Source organism: Labrus bergylta, chromosome 17 (assembly GCF_963930695.1).
Source record: "Labrus bergylta chromosome 17, fLabBer1.1, whole genome shotgun sequence".
NCBI lineage: Eukaryota > Metazoa > Chordata > Actinopteri > Labriformes > Labridae > Labrus > Labrus bergylta.
In genome coordinates, this window is record NC_089211.1 from 20,278,395 (window position 1) to 20,297,141 (window position 18,747).

Sequence of the window (18,747 nt, forward strand, 5' to 3'; positions counted from 1 at the left end):
AAACGCACAAGAATTCCAACGTACCTGTACTGTCCTGTACCTGTGCAAATGGCACTAAACATCTATTCTATTCTATTCTATTCTATAAGCCTCCATGAAAATCCAGAGTAATAATAAATGTAAATAGAAATACACTAACTCAATTAAACCACTTTATGTGGTAGGCCTAATCAAAATGATAATAACACAGCAATACTTAGCCTATTACTGTTTGTAAAAGAAGATAAGATAAGATAAAACTTATTTGATCCCCCATTATGGGGACATTTTTTTGTTACAACAAAATGTTGATTCAAAAAACAGGAATAATAATAATAATTTATTTGCAGATACTGGTCTCAATCCGGCCTAACATATTTCAATAAAGTAATAGTTTTTAATCCAGTATTTACTCAACCAAGGCTATCAATTGATATTTTGGTTTCTAACTGAGATATTCTAAGTGTCTTCAATATCCTTGCACATAAATAATTATCCTAATTGGGTTAATCCAACTTGGGAAATAAAAAGACAAAAAGGAAAAAGCAGCATATTGTAAATTATGAATAATTTCTACATGAATAATTGTATTTTTTTACTGGATTAGCTCTTATGTTTTTTGGTATATGATGTTTGACACTCCCTCCAGCATTCATCTTGTTCCGTCTGTTTTCAAGATATAGGGCAAAATTAGTAGAAAAGCCACAAAATGAGTGTGAACAGTTTCAGGAATTTGCTACAAATGATTAATTAACTATATTGGTGTTACCCATTGAAACAATATAGTAGAATAACGTATTTTAATCAGGGTAGAGCAGCAGTGTGCAACGTTGCATCAGTGCTCTTTAAGGACACATCGAGTTTGCTGACTTTTCTACTTTCTGTAACTCTTTATGTGGTTATTCACCAGAAGTGTTTTTGTTGTTTGAATGTGCTCCTTTTTCTACAGTTTGAACCCCTTAAAACAACCCATTAATGAACACATGATTGAATGAAGAAATAATAAAAGAGAAAGAAAGAAAAAAAGAAAGTAGATCAGTGATACTATTAAACAATACAAATTCACAAATTCCTGAAACAAGCTGATTTGTTTTTGATCCTCACCCCAGTGGCAGATTGATTCCTGCTATAAAAGTGTTTTTCACTCTGTTTCTTGTATTTTTTTACACCATACATTGGTTTTACAACAGAGTAGACTGTGTGTTTGTTGGAAAACCATAGAGCGTCATGATTAAAACAAACACAATTCACATCCGATACAGAATGTTTGTGACAATACTTAATACTTCTGCTGAGACAAGTCTAAATATTCAAAAGGGTTAGCTATTGCAACCAGTTACCTAATCTTGACCTACTTGGACTTCTGTCATAAGTGACTGTGGGTCATAGTAGAATAGAGTGTGATTTTTTTGTCTGTGCTCCTCGACCTGCAGATGTGTATATTGTACAAAATAATTAAGTGCATTTGTAATTTAAGCTGTTGTGAGCCTGTTATAAAGTCAAGGTTTAAAGTACTGCAGGTTTCTTGCATTTTAAGTGGGGATGTTGAGCCTTAATTGAACTTGTGTACATTATATGATGAAACGTCCAGACAATCTAACTCATCTGATGTAACAACCTTCACTTTAAGGTCACTGATTAGTCACATGCATATTACACAGGGTTTGTACAATTGTACAAAAATGTTCACTGTTCCAACTGTGTTCACGAATTCGCCTGACAGCCAATCAGCAGCGGCAACAAAGCGGCCCAGTATCGGTGACGTTGCCAAGACGCGAGAGTGCGCAAATCAGCGTCGGCCAGCGTGCCGCGGGGAACCAATCGGCGCGTTCCAACGAGCAGCCGCTCAGCCAATCGCGGGCCTCTCCGATTGGGGAAGAAGTGACGGCTTATATATGGAAGAGAGCGCGGTTCATTCAACATCACTTCACAGACGGGGAAAGAAACACGTAAGAGACAGAAGAAGACGGACACGCTTTGGCGTTGAGAGGCTGGTCCTATCCGAGACGACGTGAAGGCCGTTAATTAATTGACGACATTGTTATTCAGGTACGTGGAAACATTTCTTTGAATACGATAATGTGACGACGTTGTATTTTTTGTTGTGAAACAATTTTCATTCTGACCAAGCAAGCTGAGGTAATAATAATAATAATAATAACAATAATAATAATAATAATAACTTTATTTATATAGCACCTTTTAAAAACACAGGTTTACAAAGTGCTTTGACAAACAGCAAGAACAAAGCAAACTAAACCAAACACAGAAAAACATTAACAACAGTAAGAATATAACAGATGCAAAATACCAAAAATAATTAAATACAATTCAACAGAAAAGAACCCAAAGTGCACGATACACAACCAGACATATATAACCCAACCATCATAAGAACCATCATAAGAACCATCATAAGAACCCAGGAACACAAGAACCCAACAACACGAGCTGAGACCAAGAGGACCAAAGATTTAAAAAGATGTAAGAAACTAAGAGATAAAAGCAAATAAAAAGCAATGAGAAGTTAAGCGTAGTAAAAGAAATAAAAACAAGTGGTTAAAGGATCAAAAAACCCAAAACTATAATATTAATAAAAATAAAAATTAACTATAAATACAAAACATAAATAGACAAAGTAAGTAAGATCAGAAATTACCAAGTTAAAACACAAGAGGAGATTAAGATATGAGCATAAATACGAGATAAGACCATAAATAAAAGACAGTAAGAAGTAGAAGAAGATAAAAATAGTAAAACCAGTAAGAGAATACATTAAGAAGACGACATCACATAAAAGCAAGTCTGTAAAAGTATGTTTTAAGAAGGGATTTAAAAGAATTGAGGGAATCTGCAAGTCTTATCTCCTCAGGGAGGTCGTTCCAAAGTCGAGGGGCCCTGACTGAAAAGGCCCGGTCACCTTTAGTTTTAAGTCTGGACTTTGGAACGACCAGGAGGGCCCCACCCGAGGATCTAAGACTGCGGGCTGGCTCATATGGTGTCAGTAACTCTGTTATATAGCTTGGAGCCAGCCCCGTCCGTGCTTTCAAAGTAATGAGTAAAATCTTAAAATTGATTCTAAAACATACAGGAAGCCAGTGTAATGAAGCTAAAATTGGAGTGATGTGATGTCGTCTGTTACAACCAGTAAGAAGCCTAGCTGCTGCATTTTGGACCAGCTGGAGGCGAGACAGTGACTTATTTGTGATTCCGGAAAAGAGGGAGTTACAGTAGTCAAGTCGGGAGAAGATGAGGGCGTGGATGATCTTTTCAAGGTCTCGTTGGGTTAGGATTGTTTTAATTTTGGAGATGGTGCGTAGATGGAAGAAGCTTGATCGGACAACTGTTTTGATATGGGATTCAAAGGTGAGATTGCAATCGAATGTTATTCCTAGATTTCTGGCAGTGGGTTGGACATTGGTGAATAAGGGACCGAGGCTGCTCTTTGAGATATGAGTGGTGTTTGGCGGGTTGAATACTATGATTTCAGATTTAGAATTGTTCAGTTGGAGAAAGTTTTGCGCCATCCAGCAGTTGATATCGTTTAGGCAGTTTCTGACAGCAGCTAGGCTCCTAGGGTCCTCAGGTCTCAAAGGAAGGTATATCTGTGTGTCGTCTGCGTAGCAGTGAAAGGAGACATTGTGGCGTTCAATTATTTGGCCAAGAGGCAGCATATAAAAGGAGAATAACGATAGTGACGATAGTGATATATAGTAGTGACGATAGTGATATATTTTACCAAACTTACTCGTAGCTTTTCTTTTTTTTTAATGCATATAGTTAAACAATGTGATAATAATGACAAAGTAGCTGGCCCTTGTGATTAGATATGTTGCCTTGCATGTCTGCTAAGCACGCCAACGTGGTTAAGCTAGGTGCCGGCGGATGGGGAGGGGGGAAGGGGGGGGGGGGGGGAGTAGCCAGGGGTGTTAACAGTGAAAAAGAGGCGGTGTTGCTCCACCCAGTTGACCCCATGTTCTTTTTAAGACTTTGACATTTTGTGATTTCTTTGGCTAAAAAAAAAACCACGCTTCTCTCACACAATGACTCCAAATCCCAGAAAATGACACTCCATCATTGTTTGACACTAGCTTTGTGAAATGGTAGACAGCTAAGGTAAAGCCACATTGTTCTAATGATTTGTTTCTTTCTGTAGATTTTTTTTTTCACATACTGGAGTATAAACAAGCCAAGATGAAGCTGCTGTGGGTTGTAATGTTGGTGGCCGGCACCGTGTTCGCCGACGACGACGACAAGAAGGACAGCGTGGGGACTGTGGTTGGAATCGACCTCGGGACCACCTACTCATGGTAAATAGAGACAAAGTGACAGCTGTCTTGATTGTTTTACACGCAACCTTTAAATGTGGATAACACTAATCATTTTTTAACTGTTTTTTTTTTTTTTTCCTTTTTAGTGTCGGAGTGTTCAAGAATGGGCGTGTGGAGATCATCTCCAATGACCAGGGTAACCGCATCACTCCATCGTACGTGGCCTTCACCAGCGAGGGTGAGCGTCTGATTGGCGACGCTGCCAAGAACCAGCTGACGTCTAACCCTGAGAACACCGTCTTCGATGCCAAGAGGTTGATTGGGCGCACTTGGGGAGACTCGACTGTGCAGCAGGACATCAAGTACCTGCCGTTCAAAGTAAGTTTCTGCACTTCTTGACGTTACTGTTAAGAGTCTTAAGGTCCTTTTTTGGTATCGTTTGAGCTTCATTCTCTGTTTGTAACATTGATTCATGTTCCTTTTTAGGTAACTGAGAAGAAGAGCAAGCCCCATATTCAGGTAGACATTGGTGGTGGCACGATGAAGACATTTGCTCCTGAGGAGATCTCTGCCATGGTGCTGACTAAAATGAAGGAGACTGCTGAGGCTTATTTGGGCAAGAAGGTACAAACACATGAAAAAAATACATTTAAAATATGTACCTCATCAAAATGATGTTCAATCAAAGCTAATGAGTTTATCCTTTTTGTCAGGTTACACATGCTGTGGTCACTGTCCCTGCCTATTTCAATGACGCCCAGCGTCAGGCCACTAAGGATGCTGCAACCATCGCTGGTCTGAATGTCATGAGAATCATCAATGAGCCGTAAGTTTTGAATGAAAATGATGTTTGTTGTTGTGTTTGCAAAATATTTCCCTTCATTTTTGTATTAACGTATCTTCCTTTTTCTTTTTTTTAGAACTGCTGCCGCCATTGCTTACGGTCTTGACAAGAGAGACGGCGAGAAGAACATTCTCGTTTTCGATCTTGGCGGTGGCACCTTCGACGTCTCCCTGCTGACCATCGACAACGGTGTGTTTGAGGTGGTGTCAACCAGTGGTGACACTCATCTTGGAGGTGAGGACTTCGACCAGCGCGTCATGGAGCACTTCATCAAGCTGTACAAGAAGAAGACCGGCAAAGATGTGCGCAAAGACAACAGGGCAGTGCAGAAGCTGCGTCGTGAGGTCGAGAAGGCAAAGAGGGCGCTGTCCGCTCAGCACCAGGCCCGCATTGAGATCGAGTCCTTCTTTGAGGGAGAGGACTTCTCTGAGACCCTGACCCGTGCCAAGTTTGAAGAGCTCAACATGGTAAATAATTGAACCAACATTTTGGTTATAGAAAAACTGTAACTCTAGTATAATGTTACCCTCTTGTTTATGAAACATGATTTACTAACAGTTGAACCTTTTTTCTTTCTACAGGACCTGTTCCGTTCCACCATGAAGCCTGTGCAGAAAGTACTGGAAGACTCTGACCTGAAGAAGCCTGACATTGATGAGATTGTCTTGGTTGGAGGCTCCACCCGTATCCCCAAAATCCAGCAGCTGGTGAAGGAGTTCTTCAATGGCAAAGAGCCCTCCAGAGGCATCAACCCTGATGAGGCCGTGGCATACGGAGCTGCTGTGCAGGCTGGAGTGCTTTCTGGAGAGGACAACTCTGGTAGGTTATCATCGTCTCACATCATTTAATTTAATTCTAATTCGCTGAACTAGCTTTTATATTGTGTACTAATAATGTTCCTATCTTACAGCAGATATTCTTCTTCTGGACGTGTGCCCCCTGACTCTTGGTATTGAGACTGTTGGAGGAGTGATGACTAAACTGATCCCCAGGAACACTGTGGTGCCTACACAGAAATCCCAGATCTTCTCTACAGCTTCTGATAACCAGCCCACTGTCACCATTAAGGTTTATGAAGGTAAGAATTGTGCATACCCAACATGAAGAAAAAAAAGTTTAAAAATAGCTGTTGGGTTTTTTTGGTATGCAGAAAAAAAAAATGGAATTTTGCAAAAGTTTATTCATTGATTCTGTCTCTAGGTGAGCGTCCTCTCACAAAAGACAACCATCTGCTGGGCACATTCGACCTGACTGGCATCCCTCCCGCCCCTCGTGGTGTGCCACAGATTGAGGTCACCTTCGAGGTCGATGTCAACGGTATCCTGCGTGTCACAGCCGAGGACAAAGGTACAGGCAACAAGAACAAGATCACCATCACAAACGACCAGAACCGCCTGACGCCAGAGGACATCGAGCGCATGGTGAACGATGCAGAGCGCTTCGCCGATGACGACAAGAAGCTGAAGGAGAGGATCGACGCCCGCAATGAGCTGGAGAGCTACGCTTACGCTCTGAAGAACCAGATCGGAGACAAGGAAAAGCTCGGCGGAAAGCTGTCGGATGAGGACAAAGAAATCATTGAGAAGGCAGTAGAGGAGAAGATTGAGTGGATGGAGTCACACCAGGAGGCTGAGCTGGAAGACTTCCAGGCTAAGAAGAAGGAGCTTGAGGAAGTGGTACAACCAATTATCAGCAAGCTTTACGGCAGTGCAGGAGGACCACCACCAGAGGGCGCAGAAGCCGAGCAAGACGAGAAGGATGAGTTGTAGGCAAGTTTGCCATCAACTGTTTTGTCGCCCCTTGCCTCTCTGTTAGTGGCACTTAGATGTACATAATGAACTGATGAGACTCAAATTGTGAGAGGAACGGTTGGGAAGGGGTGGCCATAACAAGCAACCCTACTAAATCCTCTGAAAGACTTTAAAAAAAAAACAAGTTTCAGTGTGTGAGAGGTGTTCTCTTCGCTGGAAGGCGGAGATATTCGTCAGCCTGGATATGAGGCTTGCTGCTGCTGTTCTCAGGCAGTCCTGTTGGGGTGATGTTGTGGGGAGGGACTTAATGGGTGGGTTGGGGCAGGTGTTAGTGGGTCATTTGAGTTGGAAGTCTGTGGGATCAAGGGCTCATTATGTCCACAGTCAAGGCTAAAAGTTATTTATTGAATCTGGTCGTTGTACTTCTGGAAAGACATTGAAATAAATGTTTGATAAAAAATCCAAATCTGGTGTCTGTCATTTCATAGTGTACCTGGTCACAATCAATATTTCAGCCTTTTGTAGCACTAAGATGAATTCTCAAGAGCTCCAAACTTGGAAACCCGCCATTTCAGTATTCATAGAATTAAAAAATGTATCTTGGGTTTGTTGATTTAATCAAGACAGAAGAGTTCTTAAAAACAATTTCTTTAAACTTTAGTGAGTATTACATCATCATGAAACCACAGTCACAACACAGTCATTATGAATGACACCCTGGGTATCCATCCCTCCAAATACAAAGGCCAAATGTATTGTCTCTGAGGCTGTTGGGCAGTCAGCCTGCTCCTTATCTCCATTCCCCTCAGCATGCACCGTCCAGGGCAATAAACACATGGAGTGGTCCAGGCGGTTGGGGGGCATATCCCCTTCAAACTTCATAAGGACCCATCTGCTTTTGTCTGCAAACATAATGGATAACATTGGAGGTTTAAACTTCTCAACCACAGTTTTACGACAATTAAAGACAATTTACAACGATTAAAGTGTGGCCAGCGGGGACAGACTCTGTACTTCAGGACAAGTTCCATCACACAGACTGGAGTATGTTTGCTTCTCAGGCTACCTTGGGCTCTCACACAGACATTGACACCTACACTTCTTCTGTGCTGGATTATATCAACACCACCATCGACAGTGTTACAACATGGAAGCAGATCACCACGTACCCAAATCAGAAGCCATGGATGAACAAGGAGGTGTGTCTCCTGCTGAAGGCCCGCAACACCGCCTTCAGATCAGATGATGCAATGGCCTACAGCGTATCCAGGGCAAACCTGAGGAGGGGTATCATCAAGGCCAAGCACTGCTACAAGCTGAAGGTTGAGGAACACTTCTCCAACTCCGACCCCAGATGCATGTGGCAGGGCATCCAGGCCATCAGTGACTATAAACCCAGAAACTCCACCCCGATAACCACAGATGTCTCCTTCCTGAACGAGCTAAATCACTTTCATGCTCGTTTCGATAGAGACAACAGAGAGACGCAGACCACGACCAGACCTCCTGCAGACAACCAGCCCCTCTCACTCACCTCCACAGACGTCCACGCTGCACTGAGCCGGATCAACGCTCGAAAGGCTGCTGGTCCAGACGGCACCCCCGGGCGCGTGCTTAGAGCATGTGCGGAGCAGCTCACTGGGGTTTTTACGGACATCTTCAACCTGTCCCTCGCCCAAGCAGCTGTGCCAGCATGCTTCAAAGCCACCTCCATTGTCCCAGTGCCGAAACACTCCAGCCCGACAGGCCTGAACGACTACCGCCCTGTAGCACTCACACCCATCATAATGAAGTGCTTTGAGCGACTGGTCCTAGCACACCTGAAAAACTGCCTCCCACCCACACTGGACCCATTCCAGTTTGCCTACCGCAGCAACAGGAGTACAGAGGATGCAGTCTCCACTGCGCTGCACTCTGTGCTCACTCATCTGGACAATAACAACACATACGCACGAATGCTGTTTGTTGATTTTAGCTCAGCATTCAACTCTGTCATCCCCTCCAAGTTAAACACTAAACTCGGAGACCTGGGCTTCAACATCTCCCTCCGTCACTGGATAATGGACTTTCTGACCAACAGACCCCAGTATGTTAGGTCAGGACACACCTGCTCCACCACCATCACACTCAACACAGGCGTACCACAGGGCTGTGTGCTGAGCCCATTCCTCTACTCCCTCTTCACTCACGACTGCAGACCTGTACATGGATCCAACACCATCATCAAGTTTGCGGACGATACAGCGGTGATTGGCCTCATCAGCAACAACGATGACACGGCCTACAGGGAGGAGGTACAGCATCTGGCCGCCTGGTGTGCTGACAACAACCTGCTCCTCAACACCAGCAAGACGAAGGAGATCATCGTAGACTCGTAGAAGAGGAAGCACGCACAACCCCATTCACATCAACGGGATGGCTGTTGAACGTGTCTCCAGCTTCAAGTTCCTGGGGACCCACATCACAGAGGACCTCTCCTGGTCCACTAACACCTCCAGTCTGGTTAAGAAGGCTCATCAACGCCTCTTTTTCCTGAGGACACTGAAGAGACACCACCTGTCTTCAGCTGTACTGATGAACTTCTACCGCTGTGTGATCGAGAGCATCCTGACCAGCAGTGTCTCAGTCTGGTACGGAAACTGCTCTGTCGCAGACCGTAAGGTGCTACAGCGGGTGGTAAAAACCGCCCAGCGCATCACAAGGTGTCCACTTCCTGCCATTGAGGATGTCCAAAGAACATGCTGTCTGCGGCGAGCTCATGGCATCCTTAAAGACTCCTCCCACCCTGCCCACAGACTGTTTATCCTCCGCTTCAGAAGCCTCCGGACCAGAACCAGCAGACTGAGGAACAGCTTTTTCCCCAGAGCTGTTTCTCTACTGAACTCTACCCCCCGAACTCTGAACTCTGTCTCTCTCTCTCCCCCCCCCCCTTTCCCCTGCATATCACCTCACACCCATCATCCCCCCACCACTCCTCCTGGTCACACACACACATCTCTCAACCTGTATTATTGTATTATAGTATGTTCATATTATGTCCATATTCTTTATATTATCTGTAAACTAGTATAGCATGCTCACTGCATCTTAATCTGTATATTATTAGTATAGCATGCTCACTGCACCTTAATCTGTATATTATAATCCTAAGAATACACTTATTTTGTAGCATCACTTATTTATAGCATTTATTTATATTTATTACATCCCATTAATCCAGCCATCCAGAAATACCTAATAATTCACTTTTTTGTCTACATCTGTAAATTTTGTAATTACTGTACATAGCACAGACTCTTGCACTTTCTGCTTATTTGCACTTCTGGTGAGATGCCAAACCTCATTTCGTTACTCTATACTTGTATATGTGTAATGACAATAAAGTTGAATCTCATCTCATCTCATCTCTCATCTTTTAAATGTAATACAACTTTGTGTATGATGTGATAAGGTACAAATATTCAATGACAAGATTAATGAAAATTCTATTACCAGTGTTGAATCTATACATGGAGTTGGTCGCTCCTTCTGCTGTCATTCCCCCAAAGATATAGATGTTCTTTCCCAAAGCCACAGCTGAGTGGGCTGCTACTCCTGGTGGGATATCTCCTTTGACTTGCACCTTCTCCCACTTCATGATCTCTTTGAACAGTAGACACTTTGTTTTATTTTTTTAATCAAACAAACATGACATTCCCAAGTTTTGAGGCTCTTTATTTTAATCTTGTATTATCATTTAGAAAACTTTGAAAATAGATTTTATTTTTTTAAATCACACACAAAACGTATTACACTTCAGGAGTGATCAGTCTTACTTGTATCGAGAGAGAACACGTCATTGTGGAATTTGTCCCCGGCCATGCCCCCATGGATGTAGATCTTTGAACCTGCTGCTACGATAACATGGCCATGTTTGTCTGGCGGCTGTCTGCCTTGTGTTTCCGGTTGGGACCAGGCGGAAGAGGCTGGGGGGTAATTAAGATAAAAGTGATCTCATATTCCCGTATTGCTGTCTACGTCATGAAACAGACTGAAATGAAAACGAATGTCCTTATATGACCTACAAAAGAAAACAACTCTGATTGTTTCTATACTTGGTCTTTTGAACGCCTGTAACTATTGCAGCGGGGTAGGTGTACCAGGTGATTTACAGCTCGCTGCAAAGGAATTTCCATGGAAAATATTCACAATCAGTGATACGTTTGACTGTTTGAAGAAAGTAGCATGAGATTTTTTGTTAAAAACAATTTTTATACATGTACAGGAAAAAATCAGCAGTGAAATAAGATGTACTGTTTTGTCCACAGAGAGCGCCAAAATTGACATAAACCGAAATTACTAACAGGATCTTTACATTCTGGATACAATTGCGGTTGCCGCTCTGCTGTGCCACTCCAAACGCCCACAGTCTCTGAGGACAGCTTTCTGGGACAAAGCAGCAGTGTTCATACCGCGAGTCCAAACCCTCCCACTCTGGGATGTCCCACTCATGATTATCTGGGGGAGTCAGAGAGAGGAAAAATACCCCAAAAAATGTCTAACAATATAGAAGACATGGGAACACAGATGACACTTCAAAGTAAACAACAATGATAAACACCTTTTAGCAATATGGTTTTTCACAATCAAAGTCAGTCAAAATTTTTGAAATTGCTTGTAACTGCAGACATAATATCTCTGCACAGTCTCTTTCAATTACCTAGATCAGTGGTTCTCAAACTATGGTATGGGCTCCCTGTGGTGGTACGCAAAGAAATCTCCACAATATAAAAAACAAACCCGATCAGCATAAAACCACAATTTTTGTATCTTGTATCTATTGGGTTGTATTTATATCAAATGTGTTTTCCCCTCTAAATTAATCTAGTTTTTACAACAAACAACTTTAATCTGCTCAATTTATGCTCACGCACACACATAAACAACAACAGGAGTACGCCTCGCGTTTTGAAAAGTTCCACTCGATATTCCGTTATAGTTCAGTACTGAAACAACAGCAAACAGCTGTAGGCCTACATTAACAGATATATTAAGAGATATATTATATTTTGTGAATGTAGGCCTACATTAACAGATATATTAAGAGATATATTATATTTTGTGAATGTAGGCCTACAGTAACAGATATATTAACAGATATATTATATTCTGTGAATGTAGGCCTACATTAACAGATATATTAAGAGATATATTATATTTTGTGAATGTAGGCCTACATTAACAGATATATTAACAGATATATTATATTTTGTGAATGTAGGCCTACAGTAACAGATATATTAACAGATATATTATATTCTGTGAATGTAGGCCTACATTAACAGATATATTAACAGATATATTATATTCTGTGAATGTAGGCCTACATTAACAGATATATTAACAGATATATTATATTCTGTGAATGTAGGCCTACAGTAACAGATTAATGTATGTATTTCCAAACAGGTTGTTGGTCTAAAGTTGTCATTTTTATTTTTCTGCACTTTTGTGTGTGCAAGTTCTAGCGCTAACCGTTAGTAGGCCTACAGTGTGCCTGCCAGCAGACAATAATAAATAATATTCTTTTTTTTATGAATTAATTTGCCTCTTGCATTAAAAATACGTGTTGAAATTGGCCTACAGTGTATTTCAACGTCTAACTAAGCATTACTAGTCTTAAATAGGAAGATTAAATATGGAAGATTGAATGTAAATGTGCAAAAACAGAGTCGTAAATGGACAGTATTGACATAAGTTAAAGTGCATGAGTGTAGATATATTATAAGCAGAAACTATTCAATATAACGGCGAGTAGACAGACAAATGAAGTGAACATGAGTGCAGGGATAATTTGTAAATTTAACAAAATTGAACAACCTTAATACAAACGTGTACAAATGTAAACATTGTAGCCTGTTTTCAATTTGCGGAGTTAATATGACATTAATGATAACAACTTTGGCATCCATATGTGCACTTTTGTCTCTTATCAAGTTCACTCACATTTAATTAGCCTATAACCTCTATTAGCCTAACCTATAGTCTGTAACCTATAGCCTGTAACCTCAGGTGCAATCAGAGATAATAAGTGCAATAAGAAAACTTCCAGACAATCTAACTCATCTGATGTAACCTCAGGTGCAATAAGAGATAATAAGTGCAATAAGAAAACTTCCAGACAATCTAACTCATCTGATGTAACAGCCTTCACTTTAAGGTCACTGACTAGTCACATGCATATTACACAGGGTTTGTACAATTCTCAAACATTGTATTGAGTCATCATTAGGCTACTACTCATGATGTCATGATTGTAACACAGCAAACCACTTTAAGTCTACTTCCAGTATCGGTGACATTGCCAAGACGCGGGAGTGCCAGCATGTCGCGGGGCTTTCCAACGAGCAGCCGCTCAGCCAATCGCGGGCCTCTCCGATTGGGGAAGAAGTGACGGCTTATATATGGAAGAGAGCGCGGTTCATTCAACATCACTTCACAGACGGGGAAAAAAACACTAAGAGACAGAAGAAGACGGACACGCTTTGGCGTTGAGAGGCTGGTCCTATCCGAGACGACGTGAAGGCTGTTAATTAATTGACGACATTGTTATTCAGGTACGTGGAAACATTTCTTTGAATACGATAATGTGACGACGTTGTATTTTTTCACGTTGTGAAACAATTTTCATTCTGACCAAGCAAGCTGAGGTAATAATAATAATAATAATAATAATAATAATAATAACTTTATTTATATAGCACCTTTTAAAAACACAGGTTTACAAAGTGCTTTGACAAACAGCAAGAACAAAGCAAACTAAACCAAACACAGAAAAACATTAACAACAGTAAGAATATAACAGATGCAAAATACCAAAAATAATTAAATACAATTCAACAGAAAAGAACCCAAAGTGCACGATACACAACCAGACATATATAACCCAACCATCATAAGAACCATCATAAGAACCATCATAAGAACCCAGGAACACAAGAACCCAACAACACGAGCTGAGACCAAGAGGACCAAAGATTTAGAAAGATGTAAGAAACTAAGAGATAAAAGCAAATAAAAAGCAATGAGAAGTTAAGCGTAGTAAAAGAAATAAAAACAAGTGGTTAAAGGATCAAAAAACCCAAAACTATAATATTAATAAAAATAAAAATTAACTATAAATACAAAACATAAATAGACAAAGTAAGTAAGATCAGAAATTACCAAGTTAAAACACAAGAGGAGATTAAGATATGAGCATAAATACGAGATAAGACCATAAATAAAAGACAGTAAGAAGTAGAAGAAGATAAAAATAGTAAAACCAGTAAGAGAAGACATTAAGAAGACGACATCACATAAAAGCAAGTCTGTAAAAGTATGTTTTAAGAAGGGATTTAAAAGAATTGAGGGAATCTGCAAGTCCTATCTCCTCAGGGAGGTCGTTCCAAAGTCCAGGGGCCCTGACTGAAAAGGCCCGGTCACCTTTAGTTTTAAGTCTGGACTTTGGAACGACCTGGAGGGCCCCACCCGAGGATCTAAGACTGCGGGCTCATATGGTGTCAGTAACTCTGTTATATAGCTTGGAGCCAGCCCCGTCCGTGCTTTAAAAGTAATGAGTAAAATCTTAAAATTGATTGTAAAACGTACAGGAAGCCAGTGTAATGAAGCTAAAATTGGAGTGATGTGATGTCGTCTGTTACAACCAGTAAGAAGCCTAGCTGCTGCATTTTGGACCAGCTGGAGGCGAGACAGTGACTTATTTGTGATTCCGGAAAAGAGGGAGTTACAGTAGTCAAGTCGGGAGAAGATGAGGGCGTGGATGATCTTTTCAAGGTCTTGTTGGGTTAGGATTGTTTTAATTTTGGAGATGGTGCGTAGATGGAAGAAGCTTGATCGGACAACTGTTTTGATATGGGATTCAAAGGTGAGATTGCAATCGAATGTTATTCCTAGATTTCTGGCGGTGGGTTGGACATTGGTGAATAAGGGACCGAGGCTGCTCTTTGAGATATGAGTGGTGTTTGGCGGGTTGAATACTATGATTTCAGATTTAGAATTGTTCAGTTGGAGAAAGTTTTGTGCCATCCAGCAGTTGATATCGTTTAGGCAGTTTCTGACAGCAGCTAGGCTCCCAGGGTCCTCAGGTCTCAAAGGAAGGTATATCTGTGTGTCGTCTGCGTAGCAGTGAAAGGAGACATTGTGGCGTTCAATTATTTGGCCAAGAGGCAGCATATAAATGGAGAATAACGATAGTGACGATAGTGATATATAGTAGTGACGATAGTGATATATTTTACCAAACTTACTTTTTTTTTTTTAATGCATATAGTTAAACAATGTGATAATAATGACAAAGTAGCTGGCCCTTGTGATTAGATATGTTACCTTGCATGTCTGCTAAGCACGCCAACGTGGTTAAGCTAGGTACCGGCGGATGGGGAGGGGGGAAGGGGGGGGGGAAGTAAAAAAAACCACGCTTCTCTCACACAATGACTCCAAATCCCAGAAAATGACACTCCATCATTGTTTGACACTAGCTTTGTGAAATGGTAGACAGCTAAGGTAAAGCCACATTGTTCTAATGATTTGTTTCTTTCTGTAGATTTTTTTTTTCACATACTGGAGTATAAACAAGCCAAGATGAAGCTGCTGTGGGTTGTAATGTTGGTGGCCGGCACCGTGTTCGCCGCCGACGACGACAAGAAGGACAGCGTGGGGACTGTGGTTGGAATCGACCTCGGGACCACCTACTCATGGTAAATAGAGACAAAGTGACAGCTGTCTTGATTGTTTTACACGCAACTTTTAAATGTGGATAACACTAATCATTTCTTAATTGTTTTTTTTTTTTCTTTTTTAGTGTCGGAGTGTTCAAGAATGGGCGTGTGGAGATCATCGCCAATGACCAGGGTAACCGCATCACTCCATCGTACGTGGCCTTCACCAGCGAGGGTGAGCGTCTGATTGGCGACGCTGCCAAGAACCAGCTGACGTCTAACCCTGAGAACACCGTCTTCGATGCCAAGAGGTTGATTGGGCACACTTGGGGAGACTCGACTTTGCAGCAGGACATCAAGTACCTGCCGTTCAAAGTAAGTTTCCGCACTTCTTGACGTTACTGTTAAGAGTCTTAAGGTCCTTTTTTGGTATCGTTTGAGCTTCATTCTCTGTTTGTAACATTGATTCATGTTCCTTTTTAGGTAACTGAGAAGAAGAGCAAGCCCCATATTCAGGTAGACATTGGTGGTGGCACGATGAAGACATTTGCTCCTGAGGAGATCTCTGCCATGGTGCTGACTAAAATGAAGGAGACTGCTGAGGCTTATTTGGGCAAGAAGGTACAAACACATGAAAAAAATACATTTAAAATATGTACCTCATCAAAATGATGTTCAATCAAAGCTAATGAGTTTATCCTTTTTGTCAGGTTACACATGCTGTGGTCACTGTCTCTGCCTATTTCAATGACGCCCAGCGTCAGGCCACTAAGGATGCTGCAACCATCGCTGGTCTGAATGTCATGAGAATCATCAATGAGCCGTAAGTTTTGAATGAAAATGATGTTTGTTGTTGTGTTTGTAAAATATTTCCCTTCATTTTTGTATTAACGTATCTTCCTTTTTTTTTTTTTTAGAACTGCTGCCGCCATTGCTTACGGTCTTGACAAGAGAGACGGCGAGAAGAAAATTCTCGTTTTCGATCTTGGCGGTGGCACCTTCGACGTCTCCCTGCTGACCATCTACAACGGTATGTCTGAGGTGTTGGCAACCAGTGGTGATGCTCATCTTGGAGGTGAGGACTTCGACCAGCGCGTCATGGAGCACTTCATCAAGCTGTACAAGAAGAAGACCGGCAAAGATGTGCACAAAGACAACAGGGCAGTGCAGAAGCTGCGTCGTGAGGTCGAGAAGGCAAAGAGGGCGCTGTCCGCTCAGCACCAGGCCCGCATTGAGATCGAGTCCTTCTTTGAGAGAGAGGACTTCTCTGAGACCCTGACCCGTGCCAAGTTTGAAGAGCTCAACATGGTAAATAATTGAACCAACATTTTGGTTATAGAAAAACTGTAACTCTAGTATAATGTTACCCTCTTGTTTATGAAACATGATTTACTAACAGTTGAACCTTTTTTCTTTCTACAGGACCTGTTCCGTTCCACCATGAAGCCTGTGCAGAAAGTACTGGAAGACTCTGGCCTGAAGAAGCCTGACATTGATGAGATTGTCTTGGTTGGAGGCTCCACCCGTATCCCCAAAATCCAGCAGCTGGTGAAGGAGTTCTTCAATGGCAAAGAGCCCTGCAGAGGCATCAACCCTGATGAGGCCGTGGCATACGGAGCTGCTGTGCAGGCTGGAGTGCTTTCTGGAGACAAGGACACTGGTAGGTTATCATCGTCTCACATCATTTAATTTAATTCTAATTCGCTGAACTAGCTTTTATATTGTGTACTAATAATGTTCCTATCTTACAGCAGATATTCTTCTTGTGGACGTGTGCCCCCTGACTCTTGGTACTGAGACTGATGGAGGAGTGATGACTAAACTGATCCCCAGGAACACTGTGGTGCCTACAAAGAAATCCCAGATCTTCTCTACAGCTTCTGATAACCAGCCCACTGTCACCATTAAGGTTTATGAAGGTAAGAATTGTGCATACCCAACATGAAGAAAAAAAAGTTTAAAAATAGCTGTTTTTTTTTTTGGTATGCAGAAAAAAAAAATGGAATTTTGCAAAAGTTTATTCATTGATTCTGTCTCTAGGTGAGCATCCTCTCACAAAAGACAACCATCTGCTGGGCACATTCGATCTGACTGGCATCCCTCCCGCCCCTCGTGGTGTGCCACAGATTGAGGTCACCATCGAGATCGATGTCAACGGTATCCGGCGTGTCACAGCCAAGGACAAAAATGCAGGCAACAAGAACAAGATCACCATCACAAACGACCAGAACCACCTGACGCCAGAGGACATCGAGCGCATGGTGAACGATGCAGAGCGCTTCGCCGATGACGACAAGAAGCTGAAGGAGAGGATCGAAGCCCGCAATGAGCTGGAGAGCTACGCTTACTCTCTGAAGAACCAGATCGGAGACAAGGAAAAGCTCGGCGGAAAGCTGTCGGATGAGGACAAAAAAATCATTGAGAAGGCAGTAGAGGAGAAGATTGAGTGGATGGAGTCACACCAGGAGGCTGAGCTGGAAGACTTCCAGGCTAAGAAGAAGGAGCTTGAGGAAGTGGTACAACCAATTATCAGCAAGCTTTACGGCAGTGCAGGAGGACCACCACCAGAGGGCGCAGAAGCCGAGCAAGACGAGAAGGATGAGTTGTAGGCAAGTTTGCCATCAACTGTTTTGTCGCCCCTTGCCTCTCTGTTAGTGGCACTTAGATGTACATAATGAACTGATGAGACTCAAATCGTGAGAGGAACGGTTGGGAAGGGGTGGCCATAACAAGCAACCCTACTAAATCTGAAAGACTTTAAAAAAAAAAACAAGTTTCAGTGTGTGAGAGGTGTTCTCTTCGCTGGAAGGCGGAGATATTCGTCAGCCTGGATATGAGGCTTGCTGCTGCTGTTCTCAGGCAGTCCTGTTGGGGTGATGTTGTGGGGAGGGACTTAGTGGGTGGGTTGGGGCAGGTGTTAGTGGGTCATTTGAGTTGGAAGTCTGTGGGATCAAGGGCTCATTATGTCCACAGTCAAGGCTAAAAGTTATTTATTGAATCTGGTCGTTGATGAGACATTGAAATAAATGTTTGATAAAAAATCCAAATCTGGTGTCTGTCATTTCATAGTGTACCTGGTCACAATCAATATTTCAGCCTTTTGTAGCACTAAGATGAATTCTCAAGAGCTCCAAACTTGGAAACCCGCCATTTCAGTATTCATAGAATTAAAAAATGTATCTTGGGTTTGTTGATTTAATCAA

At 42.0% G+C, this 18,747-nt stretch overlaps 2 protein-coding genes and 1 long non-coding RNA gene across 6 annotated transcripts; 2 read left to right on the top strand and 1 right to left on the bottom strand.

Moving 5' to 3' along the window:
• Positions 1-1,897: 1,897 nt before the first annotated feature.
• LOC110005486 (endoplasmic reticulum chaperone BiP-like) lies at positions 1,898-7,311 on the top strand. 3 transcript variants are annotated; one of them, XM_065965652.1, is made up of 9 exons: positions 1,898-2,028; positions 4,136-4,289; positions 4,397-4,628; positions 4,737-4,874; positions 4,964-5,076; positions 5,171-5,561; positions 5,676-5,913; positions 6,005-6,172; positions 6,295-7,311. In XM_065965652.1, exons 2-9 carry the CDS (start codon positions 4,174-4,176, stop codon positions 6,861-6,863), a joined length of 1,965 nt encoding a protein of 654 aa, XP_065821724.1. In that variant the 5' UTR covers positions 1,898-2,028; positions 4,136-4,173; the 3' UTR covers positions 6,864-7,311. The 3 variants fall into 3 exon arrangements, with proteins under 3 accessions (XP_065821724.1, XP_065821723.1, XP_065821722.1); XM_065965651.1 differs by lacking the exon at positions 1,898-2,028 and adding an exon at positions 3,087-3,345 and having other exon boundaries at positions 6,008-6,172; XM_065965650.1 differs by lacking the exon at positions 1,898-2,028 and adding an exon at positions 3,089-3,345.
• A 3,026-nt stretch (positions 7,312-10,337) lies between these two features.
• Positions 10,338-11,119, bottom strand: LOC109976589 (uncharacterized). The gene is made up of 2 exons (XR_010669016.1): positions 10,661-11,119; positions 10,338-10,487 (listed from the first exon to the last, which is right to left on the bottom strand). It is a non-coding gene; the product is annotated as an uncharacterized lncRNA (long non-coding RNA).
• A 4,310-nt stretch (positions 11,120-15,429) lies between these two features.
• Positions 15,430-18,728, top strand: LOC110005608 (endoplasmic reticulum chaperone BiP). Of its 2 annotated transcripts, none has more exons than XM_065965416.1 (8): positions 15,430-15,583; positions 15,688-15,919; positions 16,028-16,165; positions 16,255-16,367; positions 16,462-16,852; positions 16,967-17,204; positions 17,296-17,463; positions 17,585-18,728. In XM_065965416.1, the coding sequence occupies exons 1-8, from the start codon at positions 15,468-15,470 to the stop codon at positions 18,151-18,153; spliced, it is 1,965 nt and encodes a 654-aa protein (XP_065821488.1). In that variant the 5' UTR covers positions 15,430-15,467; the 3' UTR covers positions 18,154-18,728. The 2 variants fall into 2 exon arrangements, with proteins under 2 accessions (XP_065821488.1, XP_065821489.1); XM_065965417.1 differs by having other exon boundaries at positions 17,299-17,463.
• The last annotated feature ends 19 nt before the right edge of the window (positions 18,729-18,747 follow it).